The sequence below is a fragment of the Hemiscyllium ocellatum genome, chromosome 20 (genome assembly GCF_020745735.1).
Source record: "Hemiscyllium ocellatum isolate sHemOce1 chromosome 20, sHemOce1.pat.X.cur, whole genome shotgun sequence".
NCBI lineage: Eukaryota > Metazoa > Chordata > Chondrichthyes > Orectolobiformes > Hemiscylliidae > Hemiscyllium > Hemiscyllium ocellatum.
In genome coordinates, this window is record NC_083420.1 from 4,140,129 (window position 1) to 4,156,335 (window position 16,207).

General features: G+C 43.6%; 1 protein-coding gene across 2 annotated transcripts in view; it reads right to left on the reverse strand.

Annotated features, from left to right (window-relative positions):
- The window catches only part of abcc1 (ATP-binding cassette, sub-family C (CFTR/MRP), member 1), a 104,339-nt gene extending 96,646 nt beyond the window's left edge, over positions 1-7,693 (reverse strand). For both annotated transcript variants that reach the window (XM_060840425.1, XM_060840424.1), the window contains exon 1: positions 7,608-7,693. In XM_060840425.1, the coding sequence (XP_060696408.1) occupies positions 7,608-7,649 (42 nt within the window). In that variant the 5' untranslated portion in view covers positions 7,650-7,693. The remainder of the gene's footprint in view (positions 1-7,607) is intronic.
- Positions 7,694-16,207: the final 8,514 nt, after the last annotated feature.

Sequence of the window (16,207 nt, forward strand, 5' to 3'; positions counted from 1 at the left end):
CCAGAATCAAAATCCTGGAACTCACCATCCAATGGCATTTTAAACGTACCCATAACAATTGGACTGCAACAGTTCAAGACAACAGGACTCCCTGCCTTCTCAAGGGCAGTTGGGGATGGGATGTAAATGCTGGCCCAGCCAGTAGTGTCTATATCCCATGAATGAATAAAGAAAGTAAACAGGTTTGATTGTAGAAAAAGATGGAAAGACCATGATTTTTTGTGAGGTTTTTTTGTGGACTGAAGCGAGAGAACACTGTTTTGGAGCCAGTGGTTTAAAAGATGGTCATTTGTCATAACAAGGACAGAACCCCCCGTCCTCACTTTCCACCCTACCAACCTTCATTCGCCAACATTTCCGTCACCTCCAAACAGACCCCACCACCAGAGACATATTTCCCTCCCCTTTCCGCAAAGACTGTTCCGTCCGTGACTACCTGGTCAGGTCTATGCCCCCAACAAACCACCCTCCCCTCCTGGCACCTTCCCCTGCCACTGCAGGAATTGCAAAACCTGTGCCCACATCTCCTCCCTCACCTCCATCCCAAGGCCCCAAAGGAGCCTTCCACATCCAAAGTTTCACCTGCACATCCACCAATGTCATTCATTGTATCAGTTGCTCCCGATGCGATCTCCACTACATTGGGGAGACTAGACACCATCCCGCAGAGTGCTTCAGGGAATGTCGCTGGTACACCCGCACCAATCAACCCCACCGCCCCGTGGCCCAACATTTCAACTCCCCCTCCACCGAGGACATGCAGGACACTGCCGCTCCTCACCACCCAAAGCCTGGAGGAAGAACGCCTCATCTTCCACCTCTGAACACTTCAGCCCCAGGGCATCAATGTGGACTTCACCAGTTTCCTCATTTCCCATCCCCCCCACTTTACCCCAGTTCCAACCTTCCAGCTCAGCACTGTCCTCATGACCTGTCCTACCTGCGAATCTCCCTTCCCACCTATCCACTCCACCCTCCCCTCTGACCTATCATCTCCATCCATATCCTCATTCACCTATTGTACTCTTTGCTGCCTTCTGCCCAGCCCCACCTCTCCCCCACCCCCATTTATCTCTCCACCCTGGTGGCTCCCTGGCTCCATTTCTGATGAAGGGCGTTTGCCCGAAGTTCCTGCTCCTCAGATGCTACCTGACCTGCTGTGCTTTTCTAGCACCACTCTAATCTGCATCTGCAGTCCTCACTTTTGCCTAGTTTGTCTTGAAAACCAAGTAAGCTGATTGATTACAAGCATCATTTATACAACTTCTTGAACAGGTAGCAATTCAATTTTAGCTTACGGACAAACTGGGTGCAGAGGGTTGTGTACAAAATGCATCAAGTATTTTGCACATTTTGTTACATTGAAAAGGTACTATACAAATACAAGTTTTTGATGAACCATTTGTTCAGGAGTCTCTGCTACATTTTGCTCTTCAACAAACCAACACACCCCAGGGATTTCTCCCTGGTGTTGAACCCACAAGCTGCTTTCCTGCATTCTCAAGTTCTGTCCAAAACCCATTCTGTCCTGTCTTAACCCTATACCCAATAAACTTGGTTTGCAACAAGCAACTAATTGGCAATGACAAAGCTCATCCACCTGCCAACAACTAGGTGATTGGTTATAGCTGAACAGTTTGGGCTTGCTAACAAGATAGAGAGATGTAGATGTTCAGATTAAGAGCAGCCCAAAAGTGCATTCCTTCTCAATTCTCTTTAGTGAAAACCATTTTAAATGTGAAGAAACCCATTTAGCTTTCCCTCAGCAATGGAATTCTGCTCTGGTTATTAATTGATAAGTTATAGACCTTTAATTAAGGGAATCAACCATTATGTGTCATGTAAGGTCAGTCAAGAAGTAACCATCTGATCAGCACATTAAACAACGAGAGAGGCAGAGACCAGGCAGGAAGTGTGCAAATCAAAAGATTGAATTTTTTTAGGATCAGATTTGAAAGATGTACAGTTTCCAAGGAGTAAGAACCACACACAACACCACCTCAAATGGAAGCCAGGAAGGGATATTCAATGTTCACAGTTTATTGGTTTTAGGATCAAGAGAGAGAGAGGAGGGGTCTCAGACAGGATCAGGTCAGACAGAACTCAAGAATGCAAGAAAGCAACCATGAGACTGGTGGGTTCAGCACCAGGGAGAAATCTCTGGGGTGTGTTAGCTTGTTGGGAAAGAGAAAGATGTAACAGAGAAAGCTGAACAGATGGTTCAAAATAAAAAAAAAGTATATTTATATAGTACCTTTTAATGTAGCAAAATGTCCCAGAGTATTTAACATATACATTTTCAAACAAAGCCCTGGCATCAATTCACATGAAGAGTTATGAGAGTAGACTAAAAGCTTGTGAGGTGCAGGTAAATTATTGAAATTATTATTTAGCTAGCATCTATTGCTTCTCAAAAAATATTGGAGGGGGATCAACACTTCTATTACCCAAACAGGAAATAACTAATGGAAGCAATGAACTGAGGGGTAAGAAGAGAATACAACCAGAAAAATATCTGTACGAGCTTGGGTATATTCCTTCATTTTACTTTACAATCATACAGAAAGCATCATGTAAAACAATGCTCTAGATAAAGTTATACAGTCTCTGTAGCTTCAAGCAAACCTACAAACTCTGAAATGTCTAGTTAGACAGAAGCATGTGGTTCAAATTTTAGGTTGACATTCTAATAGTTTTTTTATTACATTTTACATCAATGCACTAACTTTTACTGATTTAGGTGGATGGACAGCCAAATCTTTTTGCTCCTCCACAAATCACAAGTCTTCTTGCTATTAAGAAAATCATCCACTCTTTCCATCCAGGATCCAAAGTGGAAGATCTCACACTTACCTAACCTGAACTTCATATGTTCTAGTGTTACAGATGAGGGCCTGCTTTCATGCCGTACATCTCTATGGCTCTATGACTTCATGTGTATGTCTCTTCATAAGTTTTCACTCAATGTTTACAACTTACTGTGCTTCAATTCGGTGCTAAGTACAACATTGAATGTACAATTCTCCATTCCTTCATCTAAGTCATATACTCATGATGAAAGGTCAACGCAACACAGTACTAGATTAGATTAGATTCCATCCAGTGTGGAAACAGGCCCTTCGGCCCAACAAGTCCACACCGACTCTCCGAACAGTAACCCACCCAGACCCACTTCCCTCTGACTAAAGTGCCTAACCTATGGGCAATTTAGCATGACAAATTCATCTGAACTGCATATCTTTGTATCGTGGGAGGAAACCAGAGCACCCAGAGGATACCCACGCAGACACAGGGAGAATATGCAAACTCCACACAGTCGCCCGAGGCTGGAATCAAACCTGGGACCCTGGTGCTGTGAGGCAGCAGTGCTAACCTTCCATATTGTTGCCCTCCTCTCCAATTCTACCTTGGTCTACCATTCTTTCTCAAGTAGCATACTTTATTCCACCATTCCTTTAAAATCCTCCATTTCTATCATCCAGCCAAGTATCACACTGACTTTCTCACAAACATAACCTCTCCTTTGACTGAAGAGGGTCCAAAGATTTCCTCAGTCAGTATTCTGGGACAGATGCGGTCAGGTTCCTGGGGACGTGTCTACATTTATGCTCTTCAAAATATCCTAAATCACCTTTTTTACATATCAACTTGCCCTAGAATATCAACATACCCCTCTCTAGACTCACCGTCCAAAATGTCCTCTTTTGTGAATACCAATGCAAAGAGTTCATTAAGGACCTCACCCACTTCCTCCAGCTCCAGATATAAATTCCCTCCTTGGAATGGATCTACCCTTTCCTCACCTGCCCTCTTGCTCCTTCTATATATATAAAACACTTCCAGATTTTCCTTAATTCCATTTATCAAGGACATTCATGCCCACTTGACTCTTTGTTTAGGTTTGTATTCTCTTTAGCCATAGGCAAAACAAATGATGAATAGTCAATGTTGCTCCTTTGTTGAAGGAGGGCAACAAAGATAATATGGGAAATTACAGGCAAGTGAGCCTTATGTCAGTGGTGGGGAAATTATTGAAGATTCTTAGGGACAGGGTTCACTCACCTATGGGAACATATTGGTTTATTCGTGATAGTTAGCATGGCATTATGCAGGGGAGGTCATGAATCAAACTTGATTGAGTTTTTTGAGGAAGTAACAAAGCTAGGTTATGATGGCAGGGAGATGGATTTGTTCCAGGCACATGCCAAGCTCCAAACAGTTACTCAGTTTCATTTCTCTGGTGATTGAGGTTGTCCTCTGCTGCCCTCTCCCTTCTACTTCCTGATTCACTGATTCTGGAATGTTCTGTGTCATGTTAGCAACCAATTGATATTTGCTTCTGTTGGCAATCTTCAGTGTGGATGTTGCCTACATGGAATTTAGCAAGGCCTTTGACAGGGTACCCCATGGCAAGTTGATTCAGGTGAGAACACATGGGACAAGACTGGTGAGCTAGTAAGGTGGATATAGATTAGTCATAGAAGACCGTGGTGGAAGGGTTGATTTTCTGACCAGAGATCTGTGAAAGGATCAGAGCTGGGTCCATATTGATGCAGAAGCTTTAGAGTAGAGTAGGTTTTATTTATCATTTTGCCCATATACAACTGATACTGTAAACAAAATGAGACAGGGTTTCCCCAGGACTAAGGTGCTACATGGACAGCACAAACTACACAATCATACAGACAAGGTTTACCAGAATGTTGTATGGAATGGAGGGTATTAGCTATGAAGAAAGGTGAGATAAACTTGGTTTGTTTTCACTTGAACTTTGGAGGCTGAGAGCGACAAAGAAGTCTACAAAACTAAGAGAGGTATGGATAGGGATAGTCAAAGTCTTTATGCTAAGGTTGAAATGTCAATTACTCAGGAACAGAGGGAAAAGGGGGGAAAATCGAAAAGGAGATGAGAGAGGCAAAATTTGTTTTTGAAAACAGAGGGTGGTAAGTGCCTGGAATGCATAGCCAGAGGTAGTGTTGGAGGCAGATACAACAGCAACATTTAAGAGGATCCTCAAGAGATATATGAATAGGTAGACGCAAAAGGTTTTTAGTTAAGAAAGGCATATATCAGTGCAATCTTAGTGGGCTGAAGGACCTATTCCTGTGTTGTACTGTTCTTTGCTCTTTCCTCACGACTTTCTTCCTTCAGCCTCTGCAACAAACGGCTTCCTACCTTCAGCAATTTCAACCTTCATTACAACCCATATCATTTTCTCTCCTCAGACTTCAGTGCCCTCCTGAGCTCCCTTGAATAATACCTCCCTGCAGATTAATTCACTTATATTCAAGGCCATCCCCTCCATTTTCCCATCTTGTGACCTTAATACTCATATTACCCAAAACAGATTAAAATCCATCTCTGATCACTTTCTTACATTCCCACTCCAACACCACTGTCTCCTACATCTTAAAAAAAAAGACCCTCACCCAGTTCAACTTTCGAGCCATTGGCCTTGCATTCACCAAACTACTAGTGCCACTATCTCAACATGCTCAAGTCCAAGCTATACAAACTCAAAAAAGGTTCCAGGCACTGAACCCATAAAGACAGATCATATAAAACATTACAGGGTCCAGCTCACCTGTCAAAACTGCTCATTTTTCCAACTTATCCAAGAACACAAACACAATCAACCTAACTCACTTGCTTCTACTCCTCGCTACCAACCATCGTCAATACCTTGACTCTGCTAGAAGTTGCTTTCAACTGTTAAAAACAAAATCCTTCACAGGATGGTGATTGGCACAGGCTGAACTAGCATTTCCTGCCTATCCCCAATTCCCTGGAGTTGATGGCACCCAGTATCCTGTAAGAACTCCATCCTGTTCTCCCAATTCCTCCACCTCCACACCATGTGCTTGAACGAGGAGACATTCCACTCTCAAGCATCCCAGATGCCCAACTATTTCGCACAACATGCTTCCCACACACACAGCCCCCCATCATCCAAACAGCCCTCCATCACACCACCTCTATTCCCCATTCTGCTGCTCTAAAACATCCCTCCAAATGCAATAAAGACAGAATCCCTCTTTTCCTCACCTAATACCCCATCAGTCTCTGCATCCAACGCATCATCCTTAAACACTTCTGCAAACTCCAATTAAACCCCACCACCAAGAACATCTTCCCCTCCCATCCCTCTCCACCTTCCACAAGAACCATTCCATTCGACAGTCCTTGGTTTGCACCACTCTCCCCAACAACGCCCCTGAACCCTAAGTTACCTTCCCCTGCAACTGGAAAAGATGCAAAACTTGCACCACCCACCCCACCTCCATCCAGGGCCCCAAACAGTCCTTCCAGGTGAGAGAGAGGTTCACTTGCCTATCCTCTAACCTAGTTTACTGTATCAGATGCTCCCAATGTGGTCTTCTAGACATAAGGGAGACCAAATGTAAACTGAGGGAACGGTTCGCCAAACATCTCAGCCAGATCCCAGGGACCGACAAGACCTCCTAGTCACTGCCCATATTAATTCCCATTCACTTTCCGACATGACCATCCTTGGCCTCCTCCATTGCCACAACGAACCAAACTGCAAATTGGAGGAACAACATTTCACCTTCCACCTGGGCAGCCTACATTCTGGAGGGCTCAACATGGAGTTCTCCAATTTCAAATTACCTCCCTTCCTGAGTCCCTTTCCAACTCCTCCTCCTCACTTCCAGCCACCTGCCAGATTAATTCCTCCCATTGACCAACCAGGTCATACCTTCTGCCTATCTTCATCAACCCCCACTTCACCACCCTGCCCCCACCACCCCTTTTATCTGCACCCACCCTCAGTCCTGAAGGGTTACACCCAAAATATCAACTTCTCCACTCCCTCATGCTTGCTGTGTTCTCCCAGCCTCCTGCTTGTCTACTCTAGAGTTGATGGCAAGCTGCCTTCTTGAACCACTGTAGTTCTTGGGTTTCAGGGGCACCCACAGTCCATTAGGGAGGGATTCTGACCCAGTGCTGTGAAAGAGCAGCTGAAACAGTGCCAAGTCAGGATAGTGGACCTAACAACAAATATACTCAGGTAATTTAGGATTAGGAACGTCAGCAAAGGATTAAGAACAAAGACTGCTGGAGGAACTCAGCAGGTCTGACAACATCTACTGAGAGAGAAATAGAGCTGTTTGTTACTGGACCTACTGAGTTCCCCCAACAAAGGGTTTGTTTCAGATTTCCAGCATGGACAGTATTTTGCCCTTCTTTCAGGAAAGGAGGGATTAATGGCACTAAGCCGACTCTGGGAGGAAACCCTGTGACTTTCCTTGTTGAGCACAGTAATGCTGTGTCACTTAACTAGGACATGCGTTTGACACGAGCCGCTCTCTAAAAATACACCCAGCCTGAAATGGGTATGAGAGCAGGCCACCGCTGTGTGTTCAATGCCTGGGTTGGGGAACCAGTGAACACAGCGGGATGGAAATGAACTCCATCTCCTACAGCCTTCCCTCTTGAACATGAAGAGTGGAAGCCAGGCCGCAGGAACCTATAGCGGCGGCCAGGCCGGGAGCAGCCAGTACAGTTAGCGGTCCCCCTGCAGCCCTCCCGGGTTACTCCATCCTCGGTACACAGTAGACATGAGGCACATTCACTCACTCACTCACCCAGAAGGCATCTGAGCCTCCTATACTGCAGAAAGCCTCCATGCTGCCGGTTCCTCTGGCTGCTCCTTCCTGCTGTTAAAGGGATCGCACTCCGGCGCTGCCAGCACCAGCCGCTCATTGGCTCCAGCCTCCACTTCCCCGGGGGCTCAGCGCTCAGCTTCCTCCTCCCACCGCTCCGCCACATCCAACACTAACGCCGTCCGCTCTCTGCAAAACAACACCAACACAAACACAAAAGAGAAACGTTCAGACAAGTCGCTTGCATCGATAAATCGCCAAGTTCACCCGTAAGTATTATCCTTCCCAAAACCAGCACAATTAACGAATGTGTACAAACTACATTCTAAGCGTCTGATGCAATCAGCAAGGGGAACTTCAGTTTGTCCAATAAATTGTACCATCCTTTAGGATAATTATTTGCCTCTGCTTGTTGAATACTTGTGAGGCTTTTGCCATAGACACCTGCATTTCCAAAACTATATTAACCCCCCCCCCCCCACGTCTTTCATAGGATTCCACGAGGAACTAAGCCAAGTCAGTGCCTCTTAAAAGTAAAAAGCTCGTGCTTCCAAATAAACCTGTAGTACTATAACCTGGTGTTGTGTGATTTTTAACTAAAAGTAAAACATTGTAGTTGTGAAAACAAATTCTTTAAGACAGAAAAAGGAGAACCTAATGTAAAACAAAACTGATGAACAAACAAAACATAATTTTTCTTCATTGAACAGAGGTAAGGAAGAATTCCTTCTCTCAAGTGTGTTGAGAATCTTTGGAACACAGAGCTGTGGGGCAGAGTCCTTGTGGAAATTTAAGGCTGAGGATGGATAGATTTTTGATCAGTTGGGTTATCAGTGTACACGGCATGCTCCTACCGCAGAGGTGGTCATGTTACACTGACCCTGCTACCAAATAGAGGTAGGCATCTAGTCATTGTTCCCAGCACTTGGATCAGTTTAAGGAGTCAGATTAGGAGGAGATCCTCTCGCTGTCCCATCTCCATCTGCACCATGTGTTAAAATTCAGGACCACTGGTACTGAAGTAAATCGAGATGCTAACAGAATAAGGATTGCATATTCTTACTGATGTGATAAATGGACTCACCCAAGAGTTAAAACTAGCCTGGAAATCCACAAATTAACAAATCTGACCTGGAACATTTGAGTGAAACATGCTCTACTCCAGATTGCAAATGTGCCAGGGAACATCCATGTTGCATGCCCTTCACTAGGGACACCTGAATCTACTAGGTAGCATTTTCAACCAGGAGACAAGGGCAAGGAAATGGACGCAAAAACAAAAACAGAAATTGTTGGAAAAAGTCAGCAGGTCTGGCAGCATCTGTGGAGAGAAAGCAGAGTTAATGTTTCAGATATCACGAATGTCTCCACGAATTGAAGATTGTGCAGGAGAAGACTGTGCAGAGAATCCTTCCATACAGAGCGTAATAGCCTGGAGGGAATTACTGAGAGATGGACCAAGCCATGTGGGATAGGCACCTGAGAAATGTTTTGAGCCTCAGGCTAACAAAAATTTCTGTCCATTCAGGAGTTAGTGTGAACAGCAAAATGCATAAAACAGAAAAGATTTACTCAGAAGTATTTTCCAAAATGTTTAGAAAACATTTAGTCCTCTCAGATGAGAAGCAAAGCTTTGATTGTTTATATAACAATATTTAACCATTGCAATATGGGAACAGTCTGTCTTGTACAATAATCTGGATCAGTACTAATTGTATTTATTAAATCTGGATCCATATTTCAACAACTCTTAAGAAAATATTAAGTAGGTGCAAGAGTAGCCATTTGGCCCTCTTGAACTGCCTATACTGTCAATATATAGTTCCTTGAAAACGGGGACCAAAAATATATATAGTACTCCAGGTGCAGGCTCGCAATACTCTGTAGAATTGTAACAGAGTTTCTCTATTTTTAAACTCCAATTCCACAACAATTATAACTAAAATTCTATTTGCCTTCAATTACTTGCTGTATTTGCATATCAGTTTTTTTGTGTGTTTCATGCACAAGAATACCCAGATCTCTGAGTGCTGCATTTACTTGAAGCCTGCTCAATTTCTTTCCACCAAAGTGCATGCTCTCATACAATCCTACGTAAACTCCATCTACCAATGTTTTGCTCATTCAACATATCTCCATCCCCTTGCAGATTCCTTAGATCCCCGTCACACCATCCTGTCTCACAATTTTTGTATCATGAAAATATTTAGATAAATTACACTTCAGCCCCTTTCCCAAATCATTAATATAAATATTGAATAATTAAGGTACTAAGACTGATCTTCGTGGAACTCTACAAGTAACATTGCTCTAACCTGAAAAAAGCTGAAAATGAGTTGCTGGAAAAGCGCAGCAGGTCAGGCAGCATCCAAGGGACAGGAGATTCGACGTTTTGGACATTAGCCCGTCTTCAGGAATGAGGAAAGTGTGTCCAGCAGGCTAAGATAAGAGGTAGGGAGGAGGGACTTGGGGGAGGGGCGATGGAGATGCGATAGGTGGAAGGAGGTCAAGGTGAGAGTGATAGGCCGGAGTGGGGTGGGGGCGGAGAGGTCAGGAAGAAGATTGCAGGTTAGGAAGGCGGTGCTGAGTTCGAGGGATTTGACTGAGACAATCTGAGTTCATCCCTTGTGGTTGGAGGGTTCCCAGGCGGAAGATGAGGCGCTCTTCCTCCAACAGTCGTGTTGTTATGGTCTGGCAATGGAGGAGTCCAAGGACCTGCATGTCCTTGGTGGAGTAGGAGGGGGAGTTAAAGTGTTGAGCCATAGGGTGATTGGGTTGGTTGGTCCAGGTGTCCCAGAGGTGTTCTCTGAAACATTCCGCAAGTAGGCGGCCTGTCTCCCCAATATAGAGGAGGCTACATTGGGTGCAGCAGATGCAATAGATGATGTGTGTGGAGGTGCAGGTGAATTTGTGGCAGATATGGAAGGATCCCTTGGAGGGAAGTAAGGGAGGAGGTGTGGGCGCAAGTTTTGCATTTCCTGCGGTTGCAGGGGAAGGTGCCAGGAGTGGAGGTTGGGTTGGTGGGGGGTGTGGACCTGACGAGGGAGTCACGGAGGGAGTGGTCTTTTTGGAACGCTGATAGGGGAGGGGAGGGAAATATATCCCTGGTAGTGGGGTCTGTTTGGAGGTGGCGGAAATGACGGCGGATGATACGCTGTATATGGAGGTTGGTGGGGTGGTAGATGAGAACCAGTGGGGTTCTGTCCTGGTGGCAGTTGGAGGGGCGGGGCTCAAGGGCGGAGGAGCGGGAAGTGGAGGAGATGCGGTGGAGGGCATCGTCGATCGATCACGTCTGGGGGGAATCTGCGGTCCTTGAAGGAGGCCATCTGGGCTGTACAGTATTGGAACTGGTCCTCCTGGGAGCAGATGCGGCGGAGACAAAGGAATTGGGAATATGGGATGCCGTTTTTACAGGGGGCGTGGTGGGAGGAGGTGTAGTCTAGGTAGCTGTGGGAGTCAGTCAGTTTATAGTAGATGTCTGTGTTGATTCGGTCGCCCGAGATAGAAATGGAAAGGTCTAGAAAGGGGAGAGAGGAGTCTGAGACGGTCCAGGTGAATTTGAGGTCGGGATGGAAGGTGTTGGTAAAGTGGATGAACTGTTCACCCTCCTCGTGGGAGGTTGTTTTTATTTTCAAGTACTTATTGTATCATTTTATCTTATACATCCACATGAAATGACAGATATGATTGCACTTTAACATTTCATCCAAAAGACAGTATGTCTTACAGTGCCACATTCATTCAGCATTACACCAAAGTATCAACTTGGTTTATATGCACAAGTTTCAGGAGTGCAACTTGAAGACATAACATTCTGATTTGAAGGTGGGGATGTTACCACTTAGTAAAAGCTGACACCACCTAGAGATCTGCCACACTGGGAAAAGTTAGATTACAATAATGTACCATAATGCAAAATGCTTCATAAAGAATACAAAGAAAATAATGAATACATTGACAAAGGCAATTTATTCTTTCCTATCTTGCTGACCAGATAACATTGTACTTTTGTATCCTTGAAATGGGTTTATCAGCATCATAACTGAGCTTGGTAACACTTCCAAACATGGAAAATACTTGAGCAGAGAATTTTGAAAGACAGAGGGTCATCTTGGCTATTTCAGTTTCAAGATGTTTCATAGGATGTTTTGAAAATGTAGAGTTTTTTGCTTTGTCTCGGTATGAGTTTGTGTTTGTGGTAGATTAAGACATTTAAATTTGAACAAAGTACAAAGAACAAAGAAAATTTACAGCCCAGGAACAGGCCTTTCAGCCCTCCAAGTCTAAGCTGATCCAAATCTACTGTCTAAACCTGTCGCCCAATTCCTAAGCATCTATATCCCTCTGCTCCCCACTACTCATACATCTGTTCAAATGCATCTTAAATGAATCTACCACAAAATCATGTTGCCTATTACTGATAAGTCCATTCTTTTCTAAATATAAATAGATTTTATCCCTCAGTACCTTCTCCAGCAACCTTTCCACCACTGACGTCAGGTTTACTGGTCTATAGTTACCTAGAATGTCCTTACTACCCTTCTCGTGCAGGGGGACAACATGAGCAACGCTCCAGTACTCCGGCATCTCACCTGTGTTTAAGGATTTACAAAGATATCTGTCAGGGCCCCAGCTATTTTCTCTCTTGCCTCTCTCAGTAACCTGGAATAGATCCCATCTGGTCCTGGGGATTTGTCCACCCTAATAATCTCTAGCCTACCCAACACATCTTCCCTACTTATGTCAACGTGATCCAGAGTTATCAAACTTCTATCTCTAATCTCAACATTCATCATGTCCCTCTCCTCAGTGAACACTGATGCAAAGTAATCATTCAGAATCTCACCCATTCTCTCAGGTTTGACACACAGCCTTCCTTCATTATCCTTTAGTGGATCAATTATTTCTCTAGTTACCCCTTTTGCTTTTTATATAAGAATAAAAGGCTTTGGGATTCTCCTTAATTCTGCTCGCCAAAGCTATTTCACGATCCCTTTTAGCCCACTTGATTCATCATTTAAGACTGGTCCTACTCTTCCGATATTCCTCCAAGGCTCATTCTGTTCTTAGCTGCCTGGACCTTATGTACGCTTCCCTTTTCCTCTTGAATTGCTTTCTCTTCAGAATGAAAGTGTGAATCATCCCCTTTTTTAGTCACTAGGAAACTGATTATAAATGGGCTTTCACTAATCACACATTTAGTAAATTCTTAACACCAGTGCTTAGTCATCAGCAAATATGAAATTCTCAATGTTTCACATCCTCAGTTCCCCAAAATGAGGCAAAATAGTTTGGTTGTCAAAGAGGAATGTCTGCAATTTATGGTAGATTTGATTGCAATGTAACATTTCATTCAAAAGCCAGTATGTCTTACAGTGCCACATTTACTCAGCACTATACTAAAATTTCACGTTGGGTGATATGCACACACTTTTCTTCATGCTCTCATCAGGACAACTCAGAAGAATAACAATTCAAAAGGGCAAAACAACATTTATGCAGCCTGATATTAGAGTGTTAATTGATGAGCAATTAGGTGGATTGGCCATGGGAAATGTAGGGCTACAGGGATAGAGTAGGATGTTCTTCGGAGGGTTGGTGTGGAGTCTATGATTTCAGAACCTTACTGACAGAGGCAATGCCATGGAGAATATAACAATTAATGATTATTAACAGTTAATTGCCAAGATTTATTGAGAAATCTACATGTCCTAAAGACGGGCTGATCATATCAAACAGCATATCCCTCTGCTGCTTGCAAAAGGAAGGAACTGAATGGAGCCAAATAGCCTATATGTGCAAAAGCCAGCATGTCTCAACCTAGTGATGACCCAGAATGGCAGCCTCATTCCGGAGGGATGGTCTCAACTTGGAGTGGTAGTCTCCAGGTTTGTCGGTCTTGTCCCAGCATGGAGGCCTTTGGCGGTTGTTTCTGGATATTCCAGTGGCCCAACCTGGTGGTCTCAGACCGGCTTGCGGATCTAGTCCGGCAGAGCAGACTCAGATTGGCTTGGAGGTCTCCCCTCAGCATTGATTTGGAGGTGTCGGTGTTGGACTGGGATGTACAAAATTAAAAATCCTGGGACCCAGGACATTCGACCTCAGACCTTCGAGTGACCATCCTCCAAGGTGGACTTCAGGACAGGCAACAACGCAAAGTGGCCGCGCAGAGGCTGATAGCCAAGTTTGGTACCTATCAACCGGGACCTTCGGTTCATGTCACATTACAGGTGACCACACTGCACTACATACACACACACACACACACACACACACACACACACAGACGTTTGTGGGGTGAATTTGTACTTGCAGAATTACGTTTTATTTTGCTCAAAAATTGATTAAATCCATGTAAGATTCTATAAATTCCTTTTTTAGATTAGAATTAGTCTGAACATTGGGGCACAGACAGCCTCACACAGGGCATTTCACACCTTCAATGCATTATCTGGACCGAAATGGCACCTATTGTTAAAGTTCACTTGAGAATGTAACTTTAAGAAAGATCTGGGATTTACATATGAAAGAACTGAAACCAACATGCTCATTTTAAAAGATGAGAGACTTAACAAACAATCCAGGTCTTTTTAAATATATAATTGCAGTAAACTTCTGCTATAAATTCTGTATCCTACGAGTTTATAATCCATAACTACCTGATGAAGGAGCAGTGCTCCAAAATCTAGTGCTTCCAAATAAACCTGTTGGACCATAAACTGGTGTTATGTGATTTTTAACTTTGTACTCCCAGTGTGGAGGTCTCATTCTGGGTATTCCAGCAGCCTGGATAAAGTGAGATCTGCAGATGCTGGAGATCAGAGTTGAGAGTATGTTGCTGGAAAAGCACAGCCTGGCGGGTGGTCTCATCCCAGCGCAGTAGCCGGCTTGTCCTGGAAGGGTGGTCTCACCTTGGCATGTCAGTCTCTAGGTTTAACGGTCTTGTTCCAGCATGGAGGTTTTCTTCAGCAGCAGCTTCCGGGTATTCCAGCATTCATCGTTTTAAATTGGCTTTCCCCAAACTGAAGTGAACTTTGTCTTAAGTTTTATTGGGTATGGTGATTTAATTTTTTTTGTAAGATACAACAAATTGCTATTCTATTGTATCCTGAGGTTATGAAATGCATGAGGTAAATCCCAACAGATTCATAGAGATGTATAGCACAGAAACAGACCCTTCAGTCCAACCCGTCCATGCCGAGCAGATAGTTATCCCAACCTTTGGGGAAACCTTGGACACTCTTCACCATGCTTGCCAATCGTGTCCACAGGTCTCTCTGGAGGAACTTTTAACACACACACCTCGTAGGGCTTACAAAGTCATGGCAAAAGCTCTCTCTGAACAAAGGATACAGTTCTTCCTTTATACAAAATCTTTACATCCATAGTTAGTAACGCCCATAAGACAACCCCCAGTCACTCTCTCATAGTCACATGCCATTCAAGGCACCACGCAATGACCACCTCACCTCCAGAAACAATGTAATGCAATTCATCCCTTAAATGGTCAAATCTGTTGTAAATTGCTTTTTTGTAACTATAAGGGAGTAGTCAAATTTCAACTGTAATGTTCTTATTGATTTCTGAATAAGGGATGAAAAATGTAAATCATCTCTGAATGGCAAGGAAATGGCCATGTCAACCTCCTACATTCCACATATAAGACAAAGACACACCACCCTACCCATGTGACATTCAATTTCTTGCAGGTCAGCAGAGCAAATTAACTCTTTAATATCACACCTGGTGTGACTCCAGGATGTTGCCAGTACTCTTCCTATTTCTTATTGATGCATTGCCCCATGGCATCAAATAACTCAAAATGTATTGTCTGTAATTTGGCAGTCATTTTAAAAGTGTATTAACTATAGTAATGTAGGAAATTACAGCAGCCAATTTGCACACAGCCATCAGATAATGACATGACAGTTTGTGATAGAAGAGTTGCCTGAAAGTTAAGTATTGGTTTAGAAGAACTGCCCTGGTCTTCTTTGAGAAATCATGCCAATAGATCCTGAATTGTCACCTCAAGACGACAGGTAGGACACTGTTTAATATAAAAAAAGGATTGGTAAAACCCTTCGTCAGGGCCGCACTGAAGTGTCGTCCTTGTTTAATTGCCCAAGTCTCCAGACAAATTTTTAAATTATAACAATCTAACTTAAAGCAGCAGTGCAAACAGCTGACATTTGTGATGGTCATATTTAAAAAGACAGAAATAGGAAATGATAGCTTCATGACGTAGCATCCACAGATTTATAATCTACTTCACTACATTAACATACTAAAATGGTACAACTCAGCCTAGTTCATTGGTCAAAAGGAACATTAATCTGAATAACAACAGATCTCTTAGACCATTGTTTTTCTGGAGAATGACAGTGGTAGACCATCAAGGTAAGGGTACTTTAAAAGACTACTTCAACAGGAGGGTTACCAAGGATTGAAAAAGTTATAAAAGACTTCAGCATTTGAAATGGTATAGCAAATATGGCAGTATAATGAAACAAATATCTGCAGATACTGGTTGTCTGAAATAAAACAGGAAGTGCTGGAAAACTCAGCATCTGTGCAGAGAAACC